Source organism: Ranitomeya variabilis, chromosome 5, assembly GCF_051348905.1.
Source record: "Ranitomeya variabilis isolate aRanVar5 chromosome 5, aRanVar5.hap1, whole genome shotgun sequence".
Classification (NCBI taxonomy): domain Eukaryota; kingdom Metazoa; phylum Chordata; class Amphibia; order Anura; family Dendrobatidae; genus Ranitomeya; species Ranitomeya variabilis.
The window spans coordinates 83,811,436-83,831,717 of NC_135236.1; the positions used below are offsets into that span (position 1 = coordinate 83,811,436).

The 20,282-nt window shown below is 43.8% G+C and overlaps 1 protein-coding gene across 1 annotated transcript; it reads right to left on the reverse strand.

Moving 5' to 3' along the window:
• Window positions 1-737: 737 nt before the first annotated feature.
• On the reverse strand, window positions 738-19,817 carry LOC143774950 (uncharacterized). The gene is made up of 4 exons (XM_077262763.1): window positions 19,641-19,817; window positions 5,062-5,203; window positions 4,839-4,923; window positions 738-1,316 (listed from the first exon to the last, which is right to left on the reverse strand). The coding sequence occupies exons 1-4, from the start codon at window positions 19,680-19,682 to the stop codon at window positions 1,259-1,261; spliced, it is 327 nt and encodes a 108-aa protein (XP_077118878.1). The 5' UTR covers window positions 19,683-19,817; the 3' UTR covers window positions 738-1,258.
• Window positions 19,818-20,282: the final 465 nt, after the last annotated feature.

The window sequence follows — 20,282 nt, forward strand, 5'->3', positions numbered from 1 at the left end:
TACAGCGTCGCTGCAGCGGCACGCCCCAGAGACGCGGCACACGCGCCAGTGCGTCGCCTCGGTGACGCGGCACGCCCCAGAGACGCGGCGCGCTCTGATGACACGGCGCCCCGATGACGCGGCACCCCTGACGACGCGGCGCGCTCTGATGACGCGGCACGCCCCCCGCAGGCCCAACCCAGCGCGCTCTCCGGCGTGGGTTGGGAGAATCACCGCCGGTATCCGGGTGCAGCAAAAAAGGTGTAGAGCCCTCTGAAGAGGGATGCACCGAAGTCGGGAGCACAGCTCGACCGGCGCTGAGGGACCTCCAGCGGTATCAGCGCTATTATGCGGCGCCCTGCACCGCCTGCTCAGGGCCCTCGGGAGAGGGATGGGACTGCTCCGGGAGCCCTGCTCGACCGGTTACGTGGATCTTCAGCACGGTAAGCCGTGCCATCGCTCCTCTGCGTCTGTCCCTGATAGGGACAGGAAAAACACTGAGGGGTGGAGGTGGGGAGGGGCTATTTAACCTCTTCTGTGTTTCCTGTCCCTATCAAGGATAAGAAGGACAACCTCCTGGTGGTGCTGTCAGGAGGGACGTCCTGGAAATAAGCCTTCAAAATGGCTATATCATTAGAAAAAAAAAAAGTTTTGGCTCTTGGGAGAAGAGGGAGAAAAAAGCAAAAGCGCAAAAAATTAAAAAACGTCATCCTGTCCTTCTGTTATCAAATCATCTGCTCAACCATGTGACATTTACAGAAGTGTTAATATATCTTTATTAACATCATTTACAAGTTTTAGAAACTGACATCTTACATATCATAAGAATCTAAATATAAAAATAAATTAGTTTTCTAATCCACAGCGGATGACTCAAAGTCATTTTTATGTCTCGCTTTGGAGAAGGGTGCATTCTTCCTCCTCTGCTGGAGATGGGATGCTGTTTGTTGCCACATCTCCTCAAAAGGAATGTTCAGCTCACATGGATGAGCAACTCAAGTCTTTATTTACACCACTGTAAGGCAGGGATCCGGCTGCATGCTGTACTTGGCATACAGATCCACGTAAAATAAAGGGCAAAAATATACAAAATATTCAGACCTGCTCTGCAGGTCGTAAAATGAAAAACAGTGTGCAGAACAAATAATGTGCTGCAACCCTCTGCAAAGAAATCAGGGTTTTATTAATATTCTTCAGGGTTCTGCAATCCAAGAAGAAAAGGATATCAAAGTTCTGCAGACATCACTTATTCCTACAGGCCAACATTGGCTTATGCGGATTATACAACAAGTGGCTTCTGAGAGTTGGAGCTGGCAGGACCACGTTTTTTCCGCTTTCTGTGGGATGAAATAAATGGCTGGTTAAAAAGGAAAGAAGTGGAAAAAGCAAACAAAATGTGAGTGGAGGAGCAGCCATGGAAAGAGGTGCAACCCCCATTTCAAATCTCCTATTACAAATATAGCATTTCACACGTGGAACTCATTCAATGAATAGCAACCCTGTGATACATTATTATATTGAGTTATGGTAGTTATGGGAAGCATATATTTGGAGCGACATTAAGCTTTGACCAATATAGGGGTTCACTCATCTATGACCACCATATAGGAGATTGCAACTATTTAGACTCTGAAGGCTGAGGAGACAAACCTACCTGTATAAGTAGATAAATACTACAACTTAAAAAGTGGTGGTCGACTACTCACTCAGAGAGCCCCATCTGAATCCCTAGGTTTCCCCCCCAGTAAAATATTAAGGTCGGGGTCACACTTGCGAGTGCAATGCGAGAAACTCACGCGAGTCTCTTGCATCAATACCCGGCACTCAGACCCGAGCGTTCAGCTGCATAGAAATACATGCAGCCGCACGTTCTGGTCCCGAGTGCCGGCAGCAGTTCCGCGTATTGATGCGAGTTTCTCGCATTGCACTCACAAGTGTGACCCTGGGCTAATACTTATACTCCCCTCCTGTGCTGGTGCCATTCAAGCAGGTGTCTACTCTGTTTCTACCAGGACTTGCATGACATTATGTCATGCCATCACTGCAGCCAATCAGCGCTGGCTTCACTCTCCTCTCCTATGGACATATTTGACATCTGGAGGAAGTGACAGCTGCTCTCATTTTCCCTGGTTGTCTTGATTTTTCAGAAGGAGAGGAGAGTGAAGTCAGCACTGATTGGCCTCAGATTTCATGACAATGTCACGCAAGCCCTGGGAGAGACCATGCTGACACAGCTGGAACCAGCACTGGAGCAAGTGTTATTTTACTGGGGTGAAACAGGCATTGAGAAGGGCTGCCAAGTAGTGGACAACACCTTTAAGCTGGCCAACATGCTGTTGGCCATCTATCCCCGACTTCCCCATGCACAGAAGCATTGCGCTCAGCCATTTGCTCAAGTGTTCTCTGTAAGAGAGCAGCTGTCAGACTGCTATGGCAGTGGCTTATCTCTCCTAAATTCTAGCCATCTGATCCTTATGTCAAACGATCACAATTCCAGAGGATGTGAACGGGCCCGTATGGGAGAAGGGCTCGCTGATGCCAGCCGCCATTTCAGATGGATGTGCATCTAAGGACACACCTTCAGCTGAAATGTATTGTGGTGCAGAGACCTGCTAGGTCCCTGCAATGCAATATATGCTAGCGGACATTGGCGTGCAAGTCACTGGTTGCGCATTGCAGTGATGTAATGCGCTACCTGTAGCTTGCACACTGAAGTCAGCTGCCAGCTTCTGCGCTGGCTATATAGATAAGAACACTGCACATCGTGGAAGTAGGAGTTAAAAAATAAATAAATTTGTTGTAGAAGAGCTACAGAATAGGGACATTATTACTAGAACAAGCACCAAAATGGGGCACATGTTACCATGATGTTGTACATATATTACTGGAAGGGGCCCAGAACGGAAGACATTACAAAAGGAAGGAACCCAGGATGGAGGACATTATACCAGGAAAGAGACTATTACAGGATGGAGGACATTGTTACATGAGAGGGTGAACACGTATGTCTTCACAAGATCTAGAATGCTACAAGGGCCCATACATTTGACGGATGTGCAGGTTTAGGTCCAGATCTAAAATTTGCATCGGGGCCCCTCAGGCTTTAGTCACACCACTGGCTCCCATAAACATTAGATTGTTGGAAAATCCCAATGGAATAGAGCCTTTAAATGTTGTAGATGAAGAACTGTGTTACAGATTTCTCATAGGGCCTAGGAATTAAAAGGATAAATTGTGCCAACAAGGCACACACAGTCCAAAAACTATAGCTATATATGAATATGCAGATGCTGCTGCTTGCTTTAACATGCTGTAGGGTTTTGACTCACTCTGTTGCGTTTGAGGTAGGCACAGGAAGCAGTTTCAGTAAAATGTCCAGGCTGGTTTATTAAGACTTCATAAACTGGTCAGGAAACCAAACAAAACTGCCTTTTCCAACATAAGTGAAAATACAATGTAAATCGTCCATATACAGTATTGCGGGTTCGCTCACTCAAGTTAGTGTTTAGCTCTTGAGTCCTTTAGCAAAAACAAGCAATACTGGAGGTCTACACCCCTCCCGACACAGACACTGAATAAGACAACTGGTGTTTTTATTTGCTGTATTATGCCCCAGGGTGGGAATATGTGATCCATCTCTCTGACTGCTAGTAAAAACCCAGCCCTGGACACGCCATATTAACTCTCTCAGAACTATAAGTGCTGAAGCCTGCTTTTCTTGGCTTACATCACTGAGGCTACCAGCCTTGATGATACATATCTTCCCTCAAGGATATTTCTGGCAGCCACCTTACAATACATACAGATATTGGAGCAATGTCAGTTGTTGACCAACTTCCAAGCTAATTATATATAAATTACCACTGAGAAAGTGATTAGGCATAAGAAAACGTTACAGGAACGTGTTGAAATCCCAAAAGGTTGCTGAACTTTTGTAACTTGCTCATGAAAAAAAAAAAAAAAAAAAAAAAAATGATGATGACATAACTTTGTGGCTGATAAACGTCTCAGAATCTACAGCTGTGATCATCACAAATTGCACAGTATCTTTTGTAGATTAGGCAGTGGCATGTTTAGCTGCTTCTTGTAAATTAGGGCTCATTCAGACGAGCATATAATCAGTCCATGTGATGTCTGTCCCTGTGGCCACGGACTGAGCACAGATCCATTATAGCCATTGTGATAATGCACATTGCTGATTTTTCTAAAGGACTGTTCAGGTCAGTTCTACGCACAAGAATATTGCATACAATATTAAGGGAGCTCCAGCATGCCCAATTTGAAATGCAGACGAGCACACAGAGCTGCACATGGAACCAGTCACATTCTGAATTTGCAGACAGTACTTGCCCATTTTTCGATAAGGCCGTCTAAATCTGTCCTTAGAGTCAAAACATACTTATTCATAGCTTTCGTCAATGCTGTACATCACTGACTACTACACACTCAAATTTCTATGCAGGACTTCTCTGTGCTGCACCCCCTATGTGGAACTCCCTGTTCCTGTTCTTTCCCTCACTAATCTAGAGAATGAGGGTCCCACAGTCCTGAGTGACTAGAGCAGTGGTGCATATCAATCCATTCCATTCACTGCTTGCTCTACTGCCTCCATCAGTCCCAGAGAAGGGAAGGAGGTGGTGGGCATGTATCTGCACTAATGCTCATTCATTAAGACGTAGGGAGCTCCGTTCATAGGATCAGTGGGGATCCCAATAATTAAACCCCATAGTGAGTGTATATTTGTCTTTTCATATATGCAAATTGCCTCTGCTCTTTTCATATAGACAGGTCAATTTTGATACCGTTTTCTGCATAGGGTAAACACTTGTGCAATAATAATAAAGTATTGTGCCACTCACTTGTGCGGGGGTGATACCATACATTTCCATAGAATGGCATAGAGACAGAGTAGGAACATTATAAAGATTCCTGCGGCAATGAGTCCTGAAGAGAAAATTGAGAAAACATACAGTGAATAAGGAGGAAAAGGGGGATGAATCCCAATGGAAGTTGCTTAATGTGTTGATGAAGAAGTGGAAGTCAGAAGACAATAAAATGGTTAATTTTCTAGGTTTTCCTTACCAGGAACAAGTCCACTTGGGTGTCCTGGAGAAATTTTGCTGCCATTGGTGAAATGTGAAGGAGATTTCCAGTTCCAATTTGTAGTAGTTTCAAGCCCCTGCACTGGTCCATGTTCTTGATCAGTGACATTTATGACATCTCCCTATGGAACAAGAGATAAGAGAAAACATGAGTGACCTACTTAGGCCATCAGAACGTGGAGCAGTAATGGAAGGACACTACCTGGCTTGAATTTTTTAAAGAAAAGCAGCTTGGCCATGCCATACGCACCAGCTCCCAGCACGGCTGGCCGTGCCATGCCCGTCAGTTATCAGCACGGCTAGCCGTGGCATACGCACCAGCTCCCGGTACAGCTGGCCACTATATACGCGCCAACTCCCAGTTTAGGGTTGAGTAAGGCCGTACTGGGCCGCAGGCTTTCAAAGGGAGGACGCCATGACAGGGTTAAGTGATAATACATGAGAAAGCATTGGGTTGAAGGAATTTTGGGTGGTGAAGGGGTAATAAGTTTGAATCAGGGGAATGATGTATGGCTAGGGGGAGGGGGAATGGGGAGAAGAGGCGGAGTAAGGGCGGGCAGTATAAGGGGCAACGGCCATCTCAGTGGGGCAACCATTTTAGGTCCCCCACCGTACTAGAAACAAGCTCCCACCCACCCTCCCTTTTTTGTTGGTTGCTTTGGAAACGTTCATAGGTGATGTCAAGGTCGTTAAGAAAAAGGGGTTATTATCATTGTATTGCTCGAATTATTGCGTTATGTTTTCTGTTGCTCTGTCACGGCAGCAAGGCGTGGGGGGGGGGGGTTGGGGAGGTCCTTGAGGTTGGTGGTGATGGAAATGGTGGATCGGAGGGGGGGGGGGGGGGGGGGGGATCTCTAAGGTCCTGGACTCCCCCGTGGGTGAACAAATTTGGAATGGAACAAAAAGATCACATGGAGGTGATAATTAGGATATATGGGTAATTTTGGAGGAAATTGGGCGTCTGAGCTGGAGCGTAGCGGCTAGAGGCAAGACGTGACCTGGAGGCCAAGTTTTACGGTTATGGAGGACAAGTTTTTATGGTCTGGAGGCCAAGTTTATTACATTTTGGGGCTTCGAGGACCACCCTCCCCGGGGTTAATGTTTAATAAATAAACTGTTTGTTATTATGTGTTAATAAACGGCTGCTGTGGCCAACTTATCCAAATACCATTGTGGTCAGTTTTTTATTTCAGATAAAGTGGTCGGGCCGTTGATTGAAGGGTAAAAATGAGGAGTAAAAGGTGGGTAGAGAAACTCATGAGGATTCACGTATACCAACTGTCATGCAATCTTGTGTATTTAGTTTTCCACAGCAACACGTGAAACAGTCAGGTCTAGGTCCTGCTCTCTTTTGTCTATTTTTAAGCCTGCTGGTACATGGTAAGGTGAAATACCAGAGTTAGGAACCATCCTGATTGGTTACAGCTTGCCGCGGTAGGTTGGCTAACGCTTTTTTTGATCAAATAGTGTCATTTACATGTATTACTACCATTTATTTACTGCAGGACATTTGCTTATTGTTTTTATCCTAGGTTTTGCATGTTAGATCCCAGCATGGCTGGCCATACACAATAAATGCATGTTTGTTCAGCTGACCGCCATCTCTTCCGATTCCCATAGGCTACGTTCACATTTGCGTTGTTGTGTGCTGCGTCGGCGACGCAACGCAGAACGCACGCAAAAACGCATGCAAAACGCAGCATTTTGTGACGCATGCGTTCATTTTTTTTAGCACAAAAAAAAATGCAACATGCTGCGTCCTCTGCGCCCTGACGCTTGCGGCAAAAAAGCGCATGCGTCACAAAACGCAACACAACGCATGTCCATGCGCCCCCCCATGTTAAATATAGGGCGCATGACGCATGCGTCGCCACGGCTGCGCCCGACGCAACGCAAATGTGAACGTAGCCATACACATACTGGAGAAGCTCAGCCAAGCACGCGCGTGTTTTAAAGAGAAAAAAAAAAAATAAAAAAAAAAATATATGAATAAGTCGCTGCCATATACTATATGTACAAGCTCTTGCCCCATGAAAATAAAAGGAAAGAGCATGTGACAATCCAAGTGCTCGAATCTTCTCCCCTACCAACTGTGGAAAGAGCCGGTCTGCACCCATGTATATTAGATGGTTGGTTTATCTTGCCAAAATTGGCCAGTTCATACTATGTAACATGGCGTGGGGTGGCACCTATGGGTGAGGCACTACTCCACATAGAAGCAGCTCCAGAAACATTTAATGGAAAAACCTAGAAAAGACAAGTACACTAAACGTAAACCGGATACCAATCTTACCAAATATTGAAAACTTGTGAAAAAAAAAAAAAAAAGTATCAGCTTTGCAAAAATTTTCCATTTCTCTTCTGTGATTATGTAACACTAAATTTACATAGTTGCCCTGCATGGACTCGAGTGTGTGGAAGGCAACACAGCCTTCTATTATTTCTCTCTATAATTTCACTGATCGCACCAGTTGAACCAGTACAACACACCTAATGGTCAGTGATGACTCGGCTCTCAAGTTCCCATCTTTAGTCAAAAATTGCAGCCTGCTTAATGGAGGACTCATGGAGGACTTTGGGTTGGACAAAGACAAACGGCCTGGCTCTAGAATTAGAAACACAGTATTTTGTGAATGATCCCGAGGATTATAAATATACGTGACTCCTATAGATCTAGGGTTGGGCATTACACCTGTACAGTACAATGTACATGACTTTAGATTTTCACAGTCACGTCGACTTATTAACAGAGACTCTGACCCTTCTTCTGAAGGCCAAGGCCTACCATTATCGTATCACCATACCACTTGTGGACATAGAAGAGGGCTTCTGCACAAGAACAATATATGGCCCTTGTTCAGCCCAATAGCTCATCATAATGCTCAATTCCATCTGCTTTGGAGGTAGATGTGGCCCCCTTACCTCTTGGGCTCCTGTGCGGTGGTATGTTGCCCCTGCACTATAGACCCCTCTGTCTCCACCAGTGCAATTAATAGAATTGATATTATCAGATTTATTTTTTTTTTTATTGAAGTCCCTCTTCCTTAAATTTTTAGCAAAAGACAATTTAATTTTACATGCAGGCAAACACAAGTAGCCATCTCCTACCCAAGAACATAAGAAGCCCATGTAAGAGTCCACAGGCATCCATCAATATAGCAATCATGGCCTTCCTAAAGTACTGTCCGCCTATAGCTTGCTTCAGAACTATGTTGCCATTCTGGTTTCTCAGCCTTTTAATATTTGTTTGAGAAACGCTGGAATTTCGGGGGAGGTAGGATTGCAGATTCTCCAACTTGTCCTAACTGGCTCTTCCTATCCTCAGGCCATCGGAAAACTCACTGCAAATCCGTCCAAAGCACTGGAGGAACCATGCTCAAGCACCATCTACAAGTCAGGCTTCGGTTTGGGGCCAAGTTATAAAAAGGGAAAGGTATCAGATGCCATAACCCAATATAATAGTATTGGAATTGCTCCTGTTACAGTCCTGAAGGGTAGCAGGGCACTGCCAGCGAGAAAGCTATCCCACAGTACAGCTCAAAACTGGAGATACCCCCAGGGTGCCAAGGTTTGAGGGGAGTAGAAGACGCTGCTCTGTGCCTTAAAAGGGATTTTCAGAACTTGTCATTTCATTATGGAGAAGAAAGACGGTGGCATAATATTCAGTACCTGATCAAAGACAAGTAGGGAAAAAAAATACTTTTAGGCATTTATTATGCAGTACTGAAAGGAATCTGCTGACATATTTATATGTGCATTTAACGCTATCAAAGACAAAGTCCAGCAATACCTTTACATGGCCAGTCCATTCCCTTGTTACTGAGAAATCAGCTTTTGAATTGACATGCAAATGTATCTGTAGATCTGTAGCCTCGGTCACTCCAGCTCTACTGCCCGCACATCGCTTTTTGCTCCTGCTTGACTGACAACCTCTATGCTATGTGAATATGCTATGTGAATTTAGAAGAAGTTCTCAGTCAAGCAAAAGGGGGCGGCTCTGGGTGGGGAATAGAGCTGGAGTGACAGAGGCTTCAGATCTACAACCAGCTCTTCAGCCTCATTTGCACTTCACTTTAAACTGATTTCTCAGTAACGGACCGGCCATTTAAAGATATTGCTGGAATTATCTTTTTGAAGAGCTACAAGCACGTAGAAATAGTTTAGGGTGTGAAATCCTGCTGACAGATTCCCTTAAGCCAACGAGGTAGATTACATGATGTAAATCATCAATGAAGAAACACTACTGGACTAGAACTCATCTGTTTATTTTTCACTTTTATTCCAAGTACACAGGAAAACAGGAGGTATAGAGCCGGAAAGGTGGAATATGGATAACAATGTCTCCGTACTATGGACCTTTAGCATATGGTCCTACATGGTATGGTCTATGATTATTATGCATATTTCACACCATGTAAAGCAAAGGATAAAATGTGCACTGGACAAGTGCAGCTTCAATTAACAAATCTGCAGCGTGGATCAGTTTTGTACTTCAATTTCATTCACATTCTAGGCACCATAATATGAAGTGGATTTGCCGTATTTCCTCGACATGTTGTGCACACCACCCTTATGATCGAGACCGCTGGAGTAAAGTGGGCCGAATTCATTAAGAGGTCCGCATCGTTTAATGAATTATCTTACACCACCAGAATTGTTACTCTAGTCAGGGACTGGAGTACATTTCTAGTGAAATTTACGCCAATAAAGTGGTGTAAATTTTAAGAATTAGACATGGACCTGGCCCACTTTCATGACAATTGAAGAGGTTTCATAACAAATAACACCTTCATGAATCAAGGCCCGAGAGAGAATTCCCACTCGGCAAATTTTGTTGCAGAAATATCTGTGACGGAGAAGCTGTTAATCTATTCATCTTAAACCCATTTTAGATAAAATTGACAATTATAGCAGTTTGAGGCAAGAACTCGACACCTTGTGAACTTATCCTAAAGGTACAGTACGTGCATTTCTGAGTAAAAAAGGACTTACCGTTAGGGAGCATTATATGAATCAGACTGCAATGCACGGACGGAACGGCGGCTCTCCCGACCCAAGCTGTATAGGAATATTTCAAGCTGCCGGCCAATTTATAAGGTCCCCTGACTGCGCCCTTAATATTGTTCAGTCTTTGGAGTGTTTAACTGCTTCAGATTTCCATAGATGCCAAGTGGTTAAAAGAAGTGAACGGACCACTCCTCACGCATTTTCAGCTCTTAAGATGCTCTATACTTGCAGTTTTTGCATTGTTGAATGGAGCTAAACTCATCGTGGACACACAGCCTAAGGGCCGGGGGAAGAACACCATTTTCTCTCCATCCGAGAAAATCGGTCTGATTATATTAATCAGACTCTGATCAGAGTGGGATCAGATTTTCTGAGAGGTGGAGAAAAAAAAAAAAAAAAAAGTCAGTCTGAAAATAGGATGTTATCTAAGGGCGGTCTTGGACCCATAGACATGAATGGGTGAGTGCCATCCAGTTCTGAGAGGCGAATCAAGTGGTCCAAGGTATGAAAAAAAAAAAAAAAAAAAAAGTAAAGATTTGGACATGTGCACAGCCTCGGATTATAATATGGGCACAAGTGCTGTCCGTCAAAGCTACAGTCAGCACGAGTCCTAAGTATGTGCACAAGTAGCAGATTTGGGTTTTTTGTTGTTTTTTTTTGGCAGCATATCCACAACAAAATTTAACATGTTGCCTGCAGATTGGTGCAGAATTTACCTTTTGCAATAAATCTGATAAACTCCACAGTGAAATTTCACATACTACATATCCACAAATTATTATTATTTATATAGCACCATTAATTCCATGGTGCTGTACATGAGAAAGGGGTTACATACAGGGTTATAGATATCATTTACAGTACACAAATTTATGATGACAGACTGGTACAGAGGGGAGAGGACCCTGTCCTTGCGGACTTACTTTCTACGGACAAATCTGCACTATATGTTTATTTACACTCAGAATATTATGCAGAGTTCCGTACAAAAATTTGCCATATGCGGCCTCCATTGCAGCCTTTTACTCTTCTGGAAGCAATATCTGTTTATATGGCACACCAACTCCTATAATTATCCCTAGTATACTGCCATGAAGGGGGCATGCAAAACACCAATGAAAACAACCTTCACACTAAGGCAAAGAATAAAATGGAACAATCTTTATTTAAATATAGTACATATACATATTAAAATCAATTGTTGGCGGGTGAAATACTCAAGACACAGGACAAAGGTGGGTAACCCAGAGCAAAAACTCCATAGGTAATAAATAGTATAAGTAAAATAAGCCAAATGAGTGCCAATGTGCAATTACTCATATATAATACACATTATAACAATACATGGTAGCATACAATATTGCTACTACTGGAGGCAAGGTAAGCCACTAAAGTGCCAATGTGCAAATGTAAACAGAGTCATATACAACACATATGGTAAAGGCAAAAAATAGCATATATATTTACCAGCAGGAGCGCTCCTGGGGACCCACCACACCCGACGCGCGTTTCGCACCGAAATGCTTCGTCTGGGGGTCAGACTCTGTTTACATTTGCACATTGGCACTTTAGTGGCTTACCTTGCCTCCAGTAGTAGCAATATTGTTTATGCTACCATGTATTGTTATAATGTGTATTATATATGAGTAATTGCACATTGGCACTCATTTGGCTTATTTTACTTATACTATTTATTACCTATGGAGTTTTTGCTCTGGGTTACCCACCTTTGTCCTGTGTCTTGAGTATTTCACCCGCCAACAATTGATTTTAATATGTATATGTACTATATTTAAATAAAGATTGTTCCATTTTATTCTTTGCCTTAGTGTGAAGGTTGTTTTCATTGGTGTTTTATATGGCACACCAATAGAAATGCCCTATGTTTTTCTTTTCTCAAATTCCATAGGAGTCTATAGTGAAGAAAAAAAAAAAAAAAAAAACCACCTTGCTAACAAAATTTGAGCCGCGCAGAGGTAAAATATGGGAGCTACAGAATGCTGTAGGTAGCCCAATAAGGATTCATACAACCCAGACCCCTATGAGTATGTTCACACCCAGCCAAAAATCTGCTGCACAATGACTCCCATTGCTTGCCACGTGAGATCCGCCACAAATCCAGATCAGAAAAGTCAGAGGTGTATCAGTTTTAGGTCTATGTGTCTGTTTTTACCATCCGTGGGTCATATTGTAATTATTATTTAAAAAAATAAATAAACAGAAAAGTGGATGGCACAGGGTGGCAAGTGCAATCTCTATTTTTTTCTTTCATCTTTGATCCATTTAGATCAGATGATGACAAGTCTCCATATTTTTATGTAGACCATAGTGTTCCTACTGTCACAACTTACTAAGCGCTAGGGGGGTAAATACATGAGAAATATGAAAACCTGAAAAACTGTTTTCTGCTCTTCAGACACAAACATACCTTTTGGATAGGAAAGAAATTTTAAAGAGCCTGAGGGTACATTCACTTGTCAAATAAGCAGCGGATTTTCTGGATATAAAAGAGCCACTGTATTTTTCGATGTAAATAAGATTACATGAAAATCTCATCCACGTGCCGTATTTGAAATCCAAAGCATGTCAATCTACTCCCTGTATTTTTAGAGGAGATTTAATAGAATCTTAGAATGTTAGAGTTGGAAGGGACCTCCTGGGTCATCGTGTCCAACCTCCCCCCTGCTCAATGCAGGAGTCACTAATCTATCCCAGACAGATGTCTGTTCAGCCTCTATTTGAAGATTTCCATTGGAGGAGAACTCCCCATGTCTCATGGCAGCCTGTTCCACTCATTGATCACCCTCACTGTCAAAAAGTTTTTTTCCAATACCTAATCTGTATCTTCTCCCTTTCAGTTTCCTTCCATTGCTTCTCGTGCTTCCATGTGCAAATGAGAATAATGATGATCCCTCTACATCAACATCCCATCAGATATTTGTAGACAGCTATTAAGTTTACTCTTAGCCTTCATTTTTGCAAGCTAAACATTCCCAGATCCTTTAACTATACCTCCTAGGACATATGCAGCGCCCCAGAGTCCTGGTCGTTGCAGTACTGTTGCTCCGCCACTATGGGGGGCTATGGTACGTCTGATGGCACTGAAGGGATTCATCTGACCAGGTATCACATACACCAATACATTTCAGTCGGGTCTCCAGGGGGAGCTAATGGTTCTTTTCATTAGGCCACTACTCACACTTTGGTAAAACTGGGGGTTAGGCAGGAAGTTAGATGAGAAAGCTGACTGGGTTGGAACCAGGGAACACCTTGTGGCAGAGGGTGTTGTGGGGGAAGATTCGGTAGGGTCCCTGTCAGGGGTGGGATCCTGACAGAGGCCTGGCAACCAGAGAGAACGTTACGGGACCGTGCCTGCACGACATTGCGGCAGTGCCCCAAGAAAGGATAAGAAGCGAGATTTATTGTGCTGAGTGAGAAACGAGATCAAACCAAGAAGGAGAAATACCAGTGGGAGTCGTGCTGTTAGACCGAGGCAACATCCTACTGAGGCGCAATTTACCGGTGGCCGGAACGCCGAGGAAGTACAGAACTCCAGGCCATACTTCAAACCTACGGCAGGACAGTCAGTTACAGGCGGGCTGTCTCACCTACATCACCTAAGCAGACATAGGGGGCACACTAGGAGAGGGGCGACTCTGGGGTCCCGGAAGAGCTCCGAGCCTACCCGTCATACGGGTGCGTCCTAACCAGAACATCAGGAAGGGACGGAGGAGAAGAACATCATCCGATCGAGTTGTGAGGGAACACGAGAAACAGACACAACAGTTGTGGGGACTATTCCGTAAGCACAGCAGGGGAGGACCGCAACACACAAGGGCTAGCAGGTAGACACTGATTTCCACCTGCAAAGGGAATTCTGGAGGTGCCATCGGACCGGCCGGACTTGCGCAGCCTGGATAACCGTATTCCGGATTGAGGACTTTGAGACCTTCAGTAAAGAGGTAAAGAGACTGCACCCCTGTGTCCTTGTGATTGATTGCGTCCTGCACGATAACACCCTCCTATACCTCTACCTACATTGTACGCCCCTCAGCAGGGTCACGGGCCGGGTCTAGCCACCGTGACTACCCCAGAACAGAGACTCAGAGGCCCGGTACCGGGTACCCCTCGGCCCTGCAGCGGTGGGGGCGCTACACATAGTTTGTAGTCCGCTCACCATGCTGGTAGCTCTTCTCTTTACTTGCTCCAGCTTTTGAATGTCTTTTAAAAATGTGGTGCCCAGAACTGGAAACAGTATTTCAGATGAGGCCTGACCAAGGAGGAGTAGAGGGGGATAATTACTTCACGTGATCTAGACTTTGTGCTTCTCTTAATACATCCTAGAACGGTGTTTGCCTTTTTTTTGCAGCTGCATCACACTGTTGACTCATGTGCAGTCTGTGATCTATTAGTATACCCAAGTCTTTCACACGTGCTGTTGCTTAGTTGTATTCCTCCCATTTCGTAAGCGTAATTTTCATTATTTTTGCCCAGATGTAGAATCTTGCATTTCTTCCTGTTAAATGCAATTCTATTAGTTGTTGCCCATTGTTCAATCATATCTAGATCTGTCTGAATCTTTTCTGTCTTTTCTAGTGTAAAGCTATCCCTCCTAGCTTTGCATCGTCTGCTAATTTGATCAGTTTACTTTCAGTTCCCTTATCTACATAATTTACAAAAAAGGTTGAACACTGGGGCCAGGACAGAACCTTGTGGTAACCCACTTGAAACATCCTTCCAATTGGATGTGCAACCATTTATTACCACTCTTTGAGAACGATCACTGAGCCAGTTATGAATCCAGTTAACCGTAGCCTTGACAATCCCATACTTGGTAATTTTTTCAATAAGGATAGTATGAGATATTTTATCAAATGCTTTGCCGAAGTTAGGGTGCGTGTCCACGTTCAGGATGGCCGGTGGTATCGTCGGAGCGGCGAAGCCGCTCGGCGCTAAGCCCCGCCCCCTTTCTGGGACGTGATGATGCCGGATGTGTTAACTGTACACATCCGGGATCATCGCACTCCTCGCATAGGGCCCTGTGATATTACTTGCGGCGATGCAGCGTCGCCGCAGGTAACACGGACATGCTGCGATCTGAAAAGACGCGCAGCATGTCCGGAGTCGCAGGGCCGACGCGTGCGTGTTTCCACGCATAGTGGACATGGGATTTCATAAAATCCCCTCCACTATGCTGGAACATCTGGACGCTGCGTGTTTGACGCTGCAGCTCTGCGCAGCGTCAAACAAGCAGCGTTTACTGACCGTGGACACATACCCTCAAAGATTTGCTATATCTACCACATTTCCCTGTACCACCCAGTCAGTTATTCCATCATAGAAGGAAATTAAATAAGTCTGGCATGACTTGTTTGCTACAAACAAATGCTGGCTCTGGTTAATTACTGTATTCTTATCTAAGTATTTACATACATGCTGTTAAATAATTTGTTCAAGGATATTTCCTGGTATAGAAATAAGGCTCATTGGCCTGTAATTTCCTGGCTCCGTCCCCTTTCCTTTTTTGAAGACAGGGACAAACATTTGCCTCTCTACAGTCTTCCAATCTTGGATTTCGCCCTTTGCAATGTAAAGGGTGAAATCCACTGTGTAGGTTTACACAAGCATGTAAACAATTGTTCAGAGTTTCATCCGGAAAATTGGGACAATTTTCTCACTTGTCACCTGTATACAATCCATTTCTAAATCAGCAGCTATTAATCGTTTAGTGTCCCATGTTACAAAATAGCAATGTATCCATAAAAATTGGATGCTGGACTGTGGCTCAGTAAGGCGTCCATTTTTAGACTTGAATGAAGGAGTCTCATCCAATTAATGGAAGAAACTAGCGCAAGGTGCAGTCAGTGAAAATATATATAAAATAATCACTCATCTGCACTGCACCATTGAATAACATTGGTCAAAGTGCAGTCCATTTTTTTCACAGATAGCACTTGGACTGAAAATCCAGTCATGTGAACGAGCCCCAATTGTGTAGTGTGTCTGATCCATATGGATGTACCATCAGGCCCTTTTCAGACGTCCAGTTTTTCCAGATTTATGTTCCATCCGTGTCAAAGTACCATACTTACTATGATGTCTAGACCCTTCAAACAAGTTCTGAAAATACTTGGCCGGTCAAAGTCGGACATGTGAAATCGGCTTTGATGAATATTCACAACGAGACCCTTTAAACAGGTCTTTCTACTTGCGGCTAATGAATGAAAACATTCTTGTGTACAGTCAGAAAATTAAATCCCCTTAACCCAAATACTTTGCACAATTGAGGGTTTGTTAAAAGTTTTACCAGTGTGAATATTATTCTGTGGACTTAAAACATTAGTAGCAAACAGTTCTGCCATATCAGACAAATGATGGTTCTCTCACACTAGTGTATAAATTGGTCGAGCGCAATTTCGATAAAAAAAAAAGAAAAAAAAAAAAAAGGGATTGCATTAGGACCAATGTTATGCAATGAGGCAGGGCAGATCTGCATATTTTTTTCTCACCTGTTTTCGGCATGTGAAAAAAAATCGTAGCATGCTGAAAGTGGACTCCAAAATAAGTACAGTGCGAGAAAAAAAAAAATTTAAAAAATCAGGTGCTATACGGACCATTAGTATGGTAGCCGATTTTTCAGGATACATGACAATTGTGTAATATAGGAAATTGTAAATGGTCCTGTAAAAAAAAAAATTAATAAAAAATGGATTGTATACAGACGGCACAAGGATGACAAGTGAGAAAAAAAAAAATCGTCCCACTTTTCTTGATGAGAATGGGACTGATTTTTAACATACCTGAAATCAGAGTAAGATTGGAACGCAGTTCAGACGGGTCGGCGGCTCTTCCTTCCGTAGTTTGGCCGCTTCATGCGTTTCTATGCAGTTGTTACGCTTCGGTCAGAAGAGCTGCCGGCCAGTCCTGTGCCCTGTGTTCCGATCTTGCTCTGATTTAGGCTACTTTCACACATCTGGTTTTCGCCGTCAGGCTAAATCTGGCTAATTTAAAAAAAAAAAAAAAAACGGATCAGGCGAACGTTGCCGCCGGATCAGGTTTTTTTCCCCATAGACTTGTATTAGTGCCGGATTGCACCAGATGACATTGCATTTCGTCCGGTTTTCGCCAGATTCGGCAAATCTGCCGCTTTCAGTTTCTTGAAAAGACGTCCATTGCAACGGTTTTTTTTGTCTCCACGAAAAAGCCTGAAGCGCCGGAAGGTGGCAGATCCGGCTGCCTGAACCGGTTAATTAAACTGAGCATGCTCCAAATTTTTTTTTTTTTTTATCCAATAATCTAGATAGGCTAGCCGGATCCGTAAAAAAAAACCAGATCCGTCGCATCAGTTTTTCCACAATCTGCGCCGGATCCAGTTTTTCCAACATTCGCCGGATTTAGCCTGAGGCCGGAGACACACTGCTGCGAGATACGGCTGAGTCTCGCTGGTTAAAAGCAAGCTGTGGCACCGGCACTCCGGAGCGGAGCGTGCAGCTGCATAGCAATACATGGAGCCACACGCTCCGCTCCACAGTGCCACAGCTTGCTTTTAACCAGCGAGACTCGGCCGTATCTCGCAGCAGTGTGACTCCGGCCTGACACTGAAAACCTGATGTGTGAAAGTAGCCTTATACAGCCATCTGACTGCACCCTATAAAAATCATCATCACAAAGACCGGGCCATTTACGCCATTAGGAGAAACATTAGGCTACGTTCCCACATTGGGCTTTTCATGTTGCAAATTTAGTGCACCTATTCAGTAAATTACCGTAGGTTACTTGTGCTTTTTGCATTGCATTTTTTTTTTTTTTACACTTTTTTTTTGCTTCTTGGTATTTGGCTTTGACAAAGCTTTATTGATTTAGTCATGTGTGCATTACAGATTAATGCTTTAGCGCAGCACAAACGCAAAAACGCGTCTAATGCAAGTCTAAAGGGAAAAAAATTCCACAAAACTCAGCATACCCTCAAGAGAAGTTGACGTGTTGTAGATTTGAAGAAACACATCAGAGATCAGTTTACGCGGAGTAAAAAAAAAACAAACAAAAACACAGGGTTAGAGTTAGGCTATGTTCACACTTTGCGGTTTTTGCTGTGGATCCGCAGCGGATTTGACGCTGCGGATCCGCAGCAGTTTTCCATGCAGGGTACAGTACAATGTTACCCTATGGAAAACAAAAACCGCTGTGCCCACATTGCGGAAAATCCCTTTAAAAACCGCGCGGAATTGCTGCGGAAAAAAAGAAGGAGCATGTCACTTCTTTTTGCGGATTCCGCAGCGGTTTTCAACATGCACCAATAGGAAAGTGCTGTTGAAAACCCGCAGAGGAATCCGCAGAAGAAACCGCAGGAAAATCCGCAGTGAAAACCGCAGCGGTTTTGCACTGTGGTTTTTCCAAATCCGCTGCGGAAAAATCCACAGCAAAATCTGCAAAGTGTGAACAAGCCCTTAGGCTATGTGCACACGTAGGAAAAGAGGTGCAGAATTTTCTGCATCTCCTGGCAGAATCCACAGCTGCGGATTTGCCACGGTTTTTATGCGGATTTTCTGCGGTTTTTGCCACTGTGGATTTTTAACATGGAGGGTTGCAGAAACGCTGCAGATCCGCACAAAAGTAGTGACATGCACTTCTTTGAAATCCGCAGCAATTCCGCACTGATTTTTCTGCATCTGCACAGCTTTTTTTTTTAATCCCATTGATTCACATTGTACTGTACGTCACAATGCGGATCTGCAGCGTTTCTGTGCGGAAAAATCCACTGCGGATCCGCAGCAAACCCGCATTGTGTGCACATAGCCTAAATCCCATCCACTTTGCTGGAAATATAAGACGCTGCATTTACAACGAAAATGCACAGTGACAGAAATTCACACACACAAAAAAAAATATTCAGTGGGCTCATGGCCTAAGGGTATATTCACAGGTCGAAGAGTGGAGTGGAGGAAAAAACAAAACAAAAACCTTTTCACTGCAAAAGCTACGCAACATGATCACAACATGCAATATAAACTCTTTGGTCTGTGCTGGTGTTCAGCCTCTAAAATGCAAGCAAGAGACTGTTTGCTTTGACTGTCAGCAAGCAGAGATCTAGAAAGTAGCAGGGTAGCATCTGTAATGATACGTTTTATTTTTTTTATGTAATGTTAGATTAATTTTCCAAAAACGTCAATCTGACTCATTCACTGCAAATTCAAAATTAAATTATATGATTTCTAGATATCAACAGTACAGAATAAAACACTCAAAAAAAATAAATTATTATTATTATAATTTTTTTCATGGTGTATTCAACCGACTTCTGATCAGCGCCCCCACACCAATTATGCTTAATATTAGTAAACTTACACCCGATCTACATGAAAACAAGCTGACACACATTAACCATGGCACAGTGCTGCGCAGACCTTTAACCCACTGCTCTGCAGATTATCTCCCCAGCTGAGTCTGCATTATGGGATGCTCAGTCAGCAGCTGATAGATCAGTCTGGACTCTGGGAGAACAGAGTGGAATGGGGGCTCTAGAATCCTCCCCACCCACCCCAATCTCCTCACCTGGATTCCTGAGGGATAGCTCCACCTGTGACCCCCAGACATGGCTGAAGCCCCTTTCACCAGTCTGCTTGTAGTTGCTGGGGCATTCTCGCCTGTTAGTCTGATTTGGGCTGAATGTCCCCACTCCACTAAATTCTCTGTCTTTGGAAACTGCTCTGTGTGAAGTTTCTTTGTGTGTGTCACTTAGTTTCTCCCACCCTCCCTTTATAATGGATCTCTCCCTTCTCCCTCCCCTGGGATCTTCCACACACCCTTGTCAGTGCTGGTAACACCCACAAACCCAACTTATTACCTCCTACAACATGATGTAGCAGAGCCCAAAATTGTTAGTCGTCACAGTTTGTTGTGATGTCACAGCATTTTTACATAGGACTGCAGATACAGCTACTACTGTGCTTAAAGGGTTTATCCGGTGAAAAGAACATTGATCTTAGGGTGTCCAACCGCTGGGACACGCATCGATCATCGGAACGTGGACATTTTATACATCGTGATGAGCGAGCGTGCTCGAGTAAGTATTATCTCAGCATGCTCGGGTGCTAACCGAGTGAAGTAGGCGTGCTTGAAAAATATGCTCGATTCCCATCGGCTGCATGTCTCGTTGTTGTTAGACAGCTTGGATTGCTGTTTGTAAAAAAAACG

Excerpts from the sequence above, each read along its gene's own strand:
- LOC143774950 (XM_077262763.1), bottom strand. The coding sequence starts at position 19,682 with ATGTCTGGGGGTCACAGGTGGAGCTATCCCTCAGGAATCCAG. Across the intron at positions 5,204-19,640 it reads GCTATCCCTCAGGAATCCAG|GGAGATGTCATAAATGTCAC; the intron begins GTGAGGAGATTG and ends CTTGTTCCATAG. Across the intron at positions 4,924-5,061 it reads CCCAAGTGGACTTGTTCCTG|GACTCATTGCCGCAGGAATC; the intron begins GTAAGGAAAACC and ends TTTTCTCTTCAG.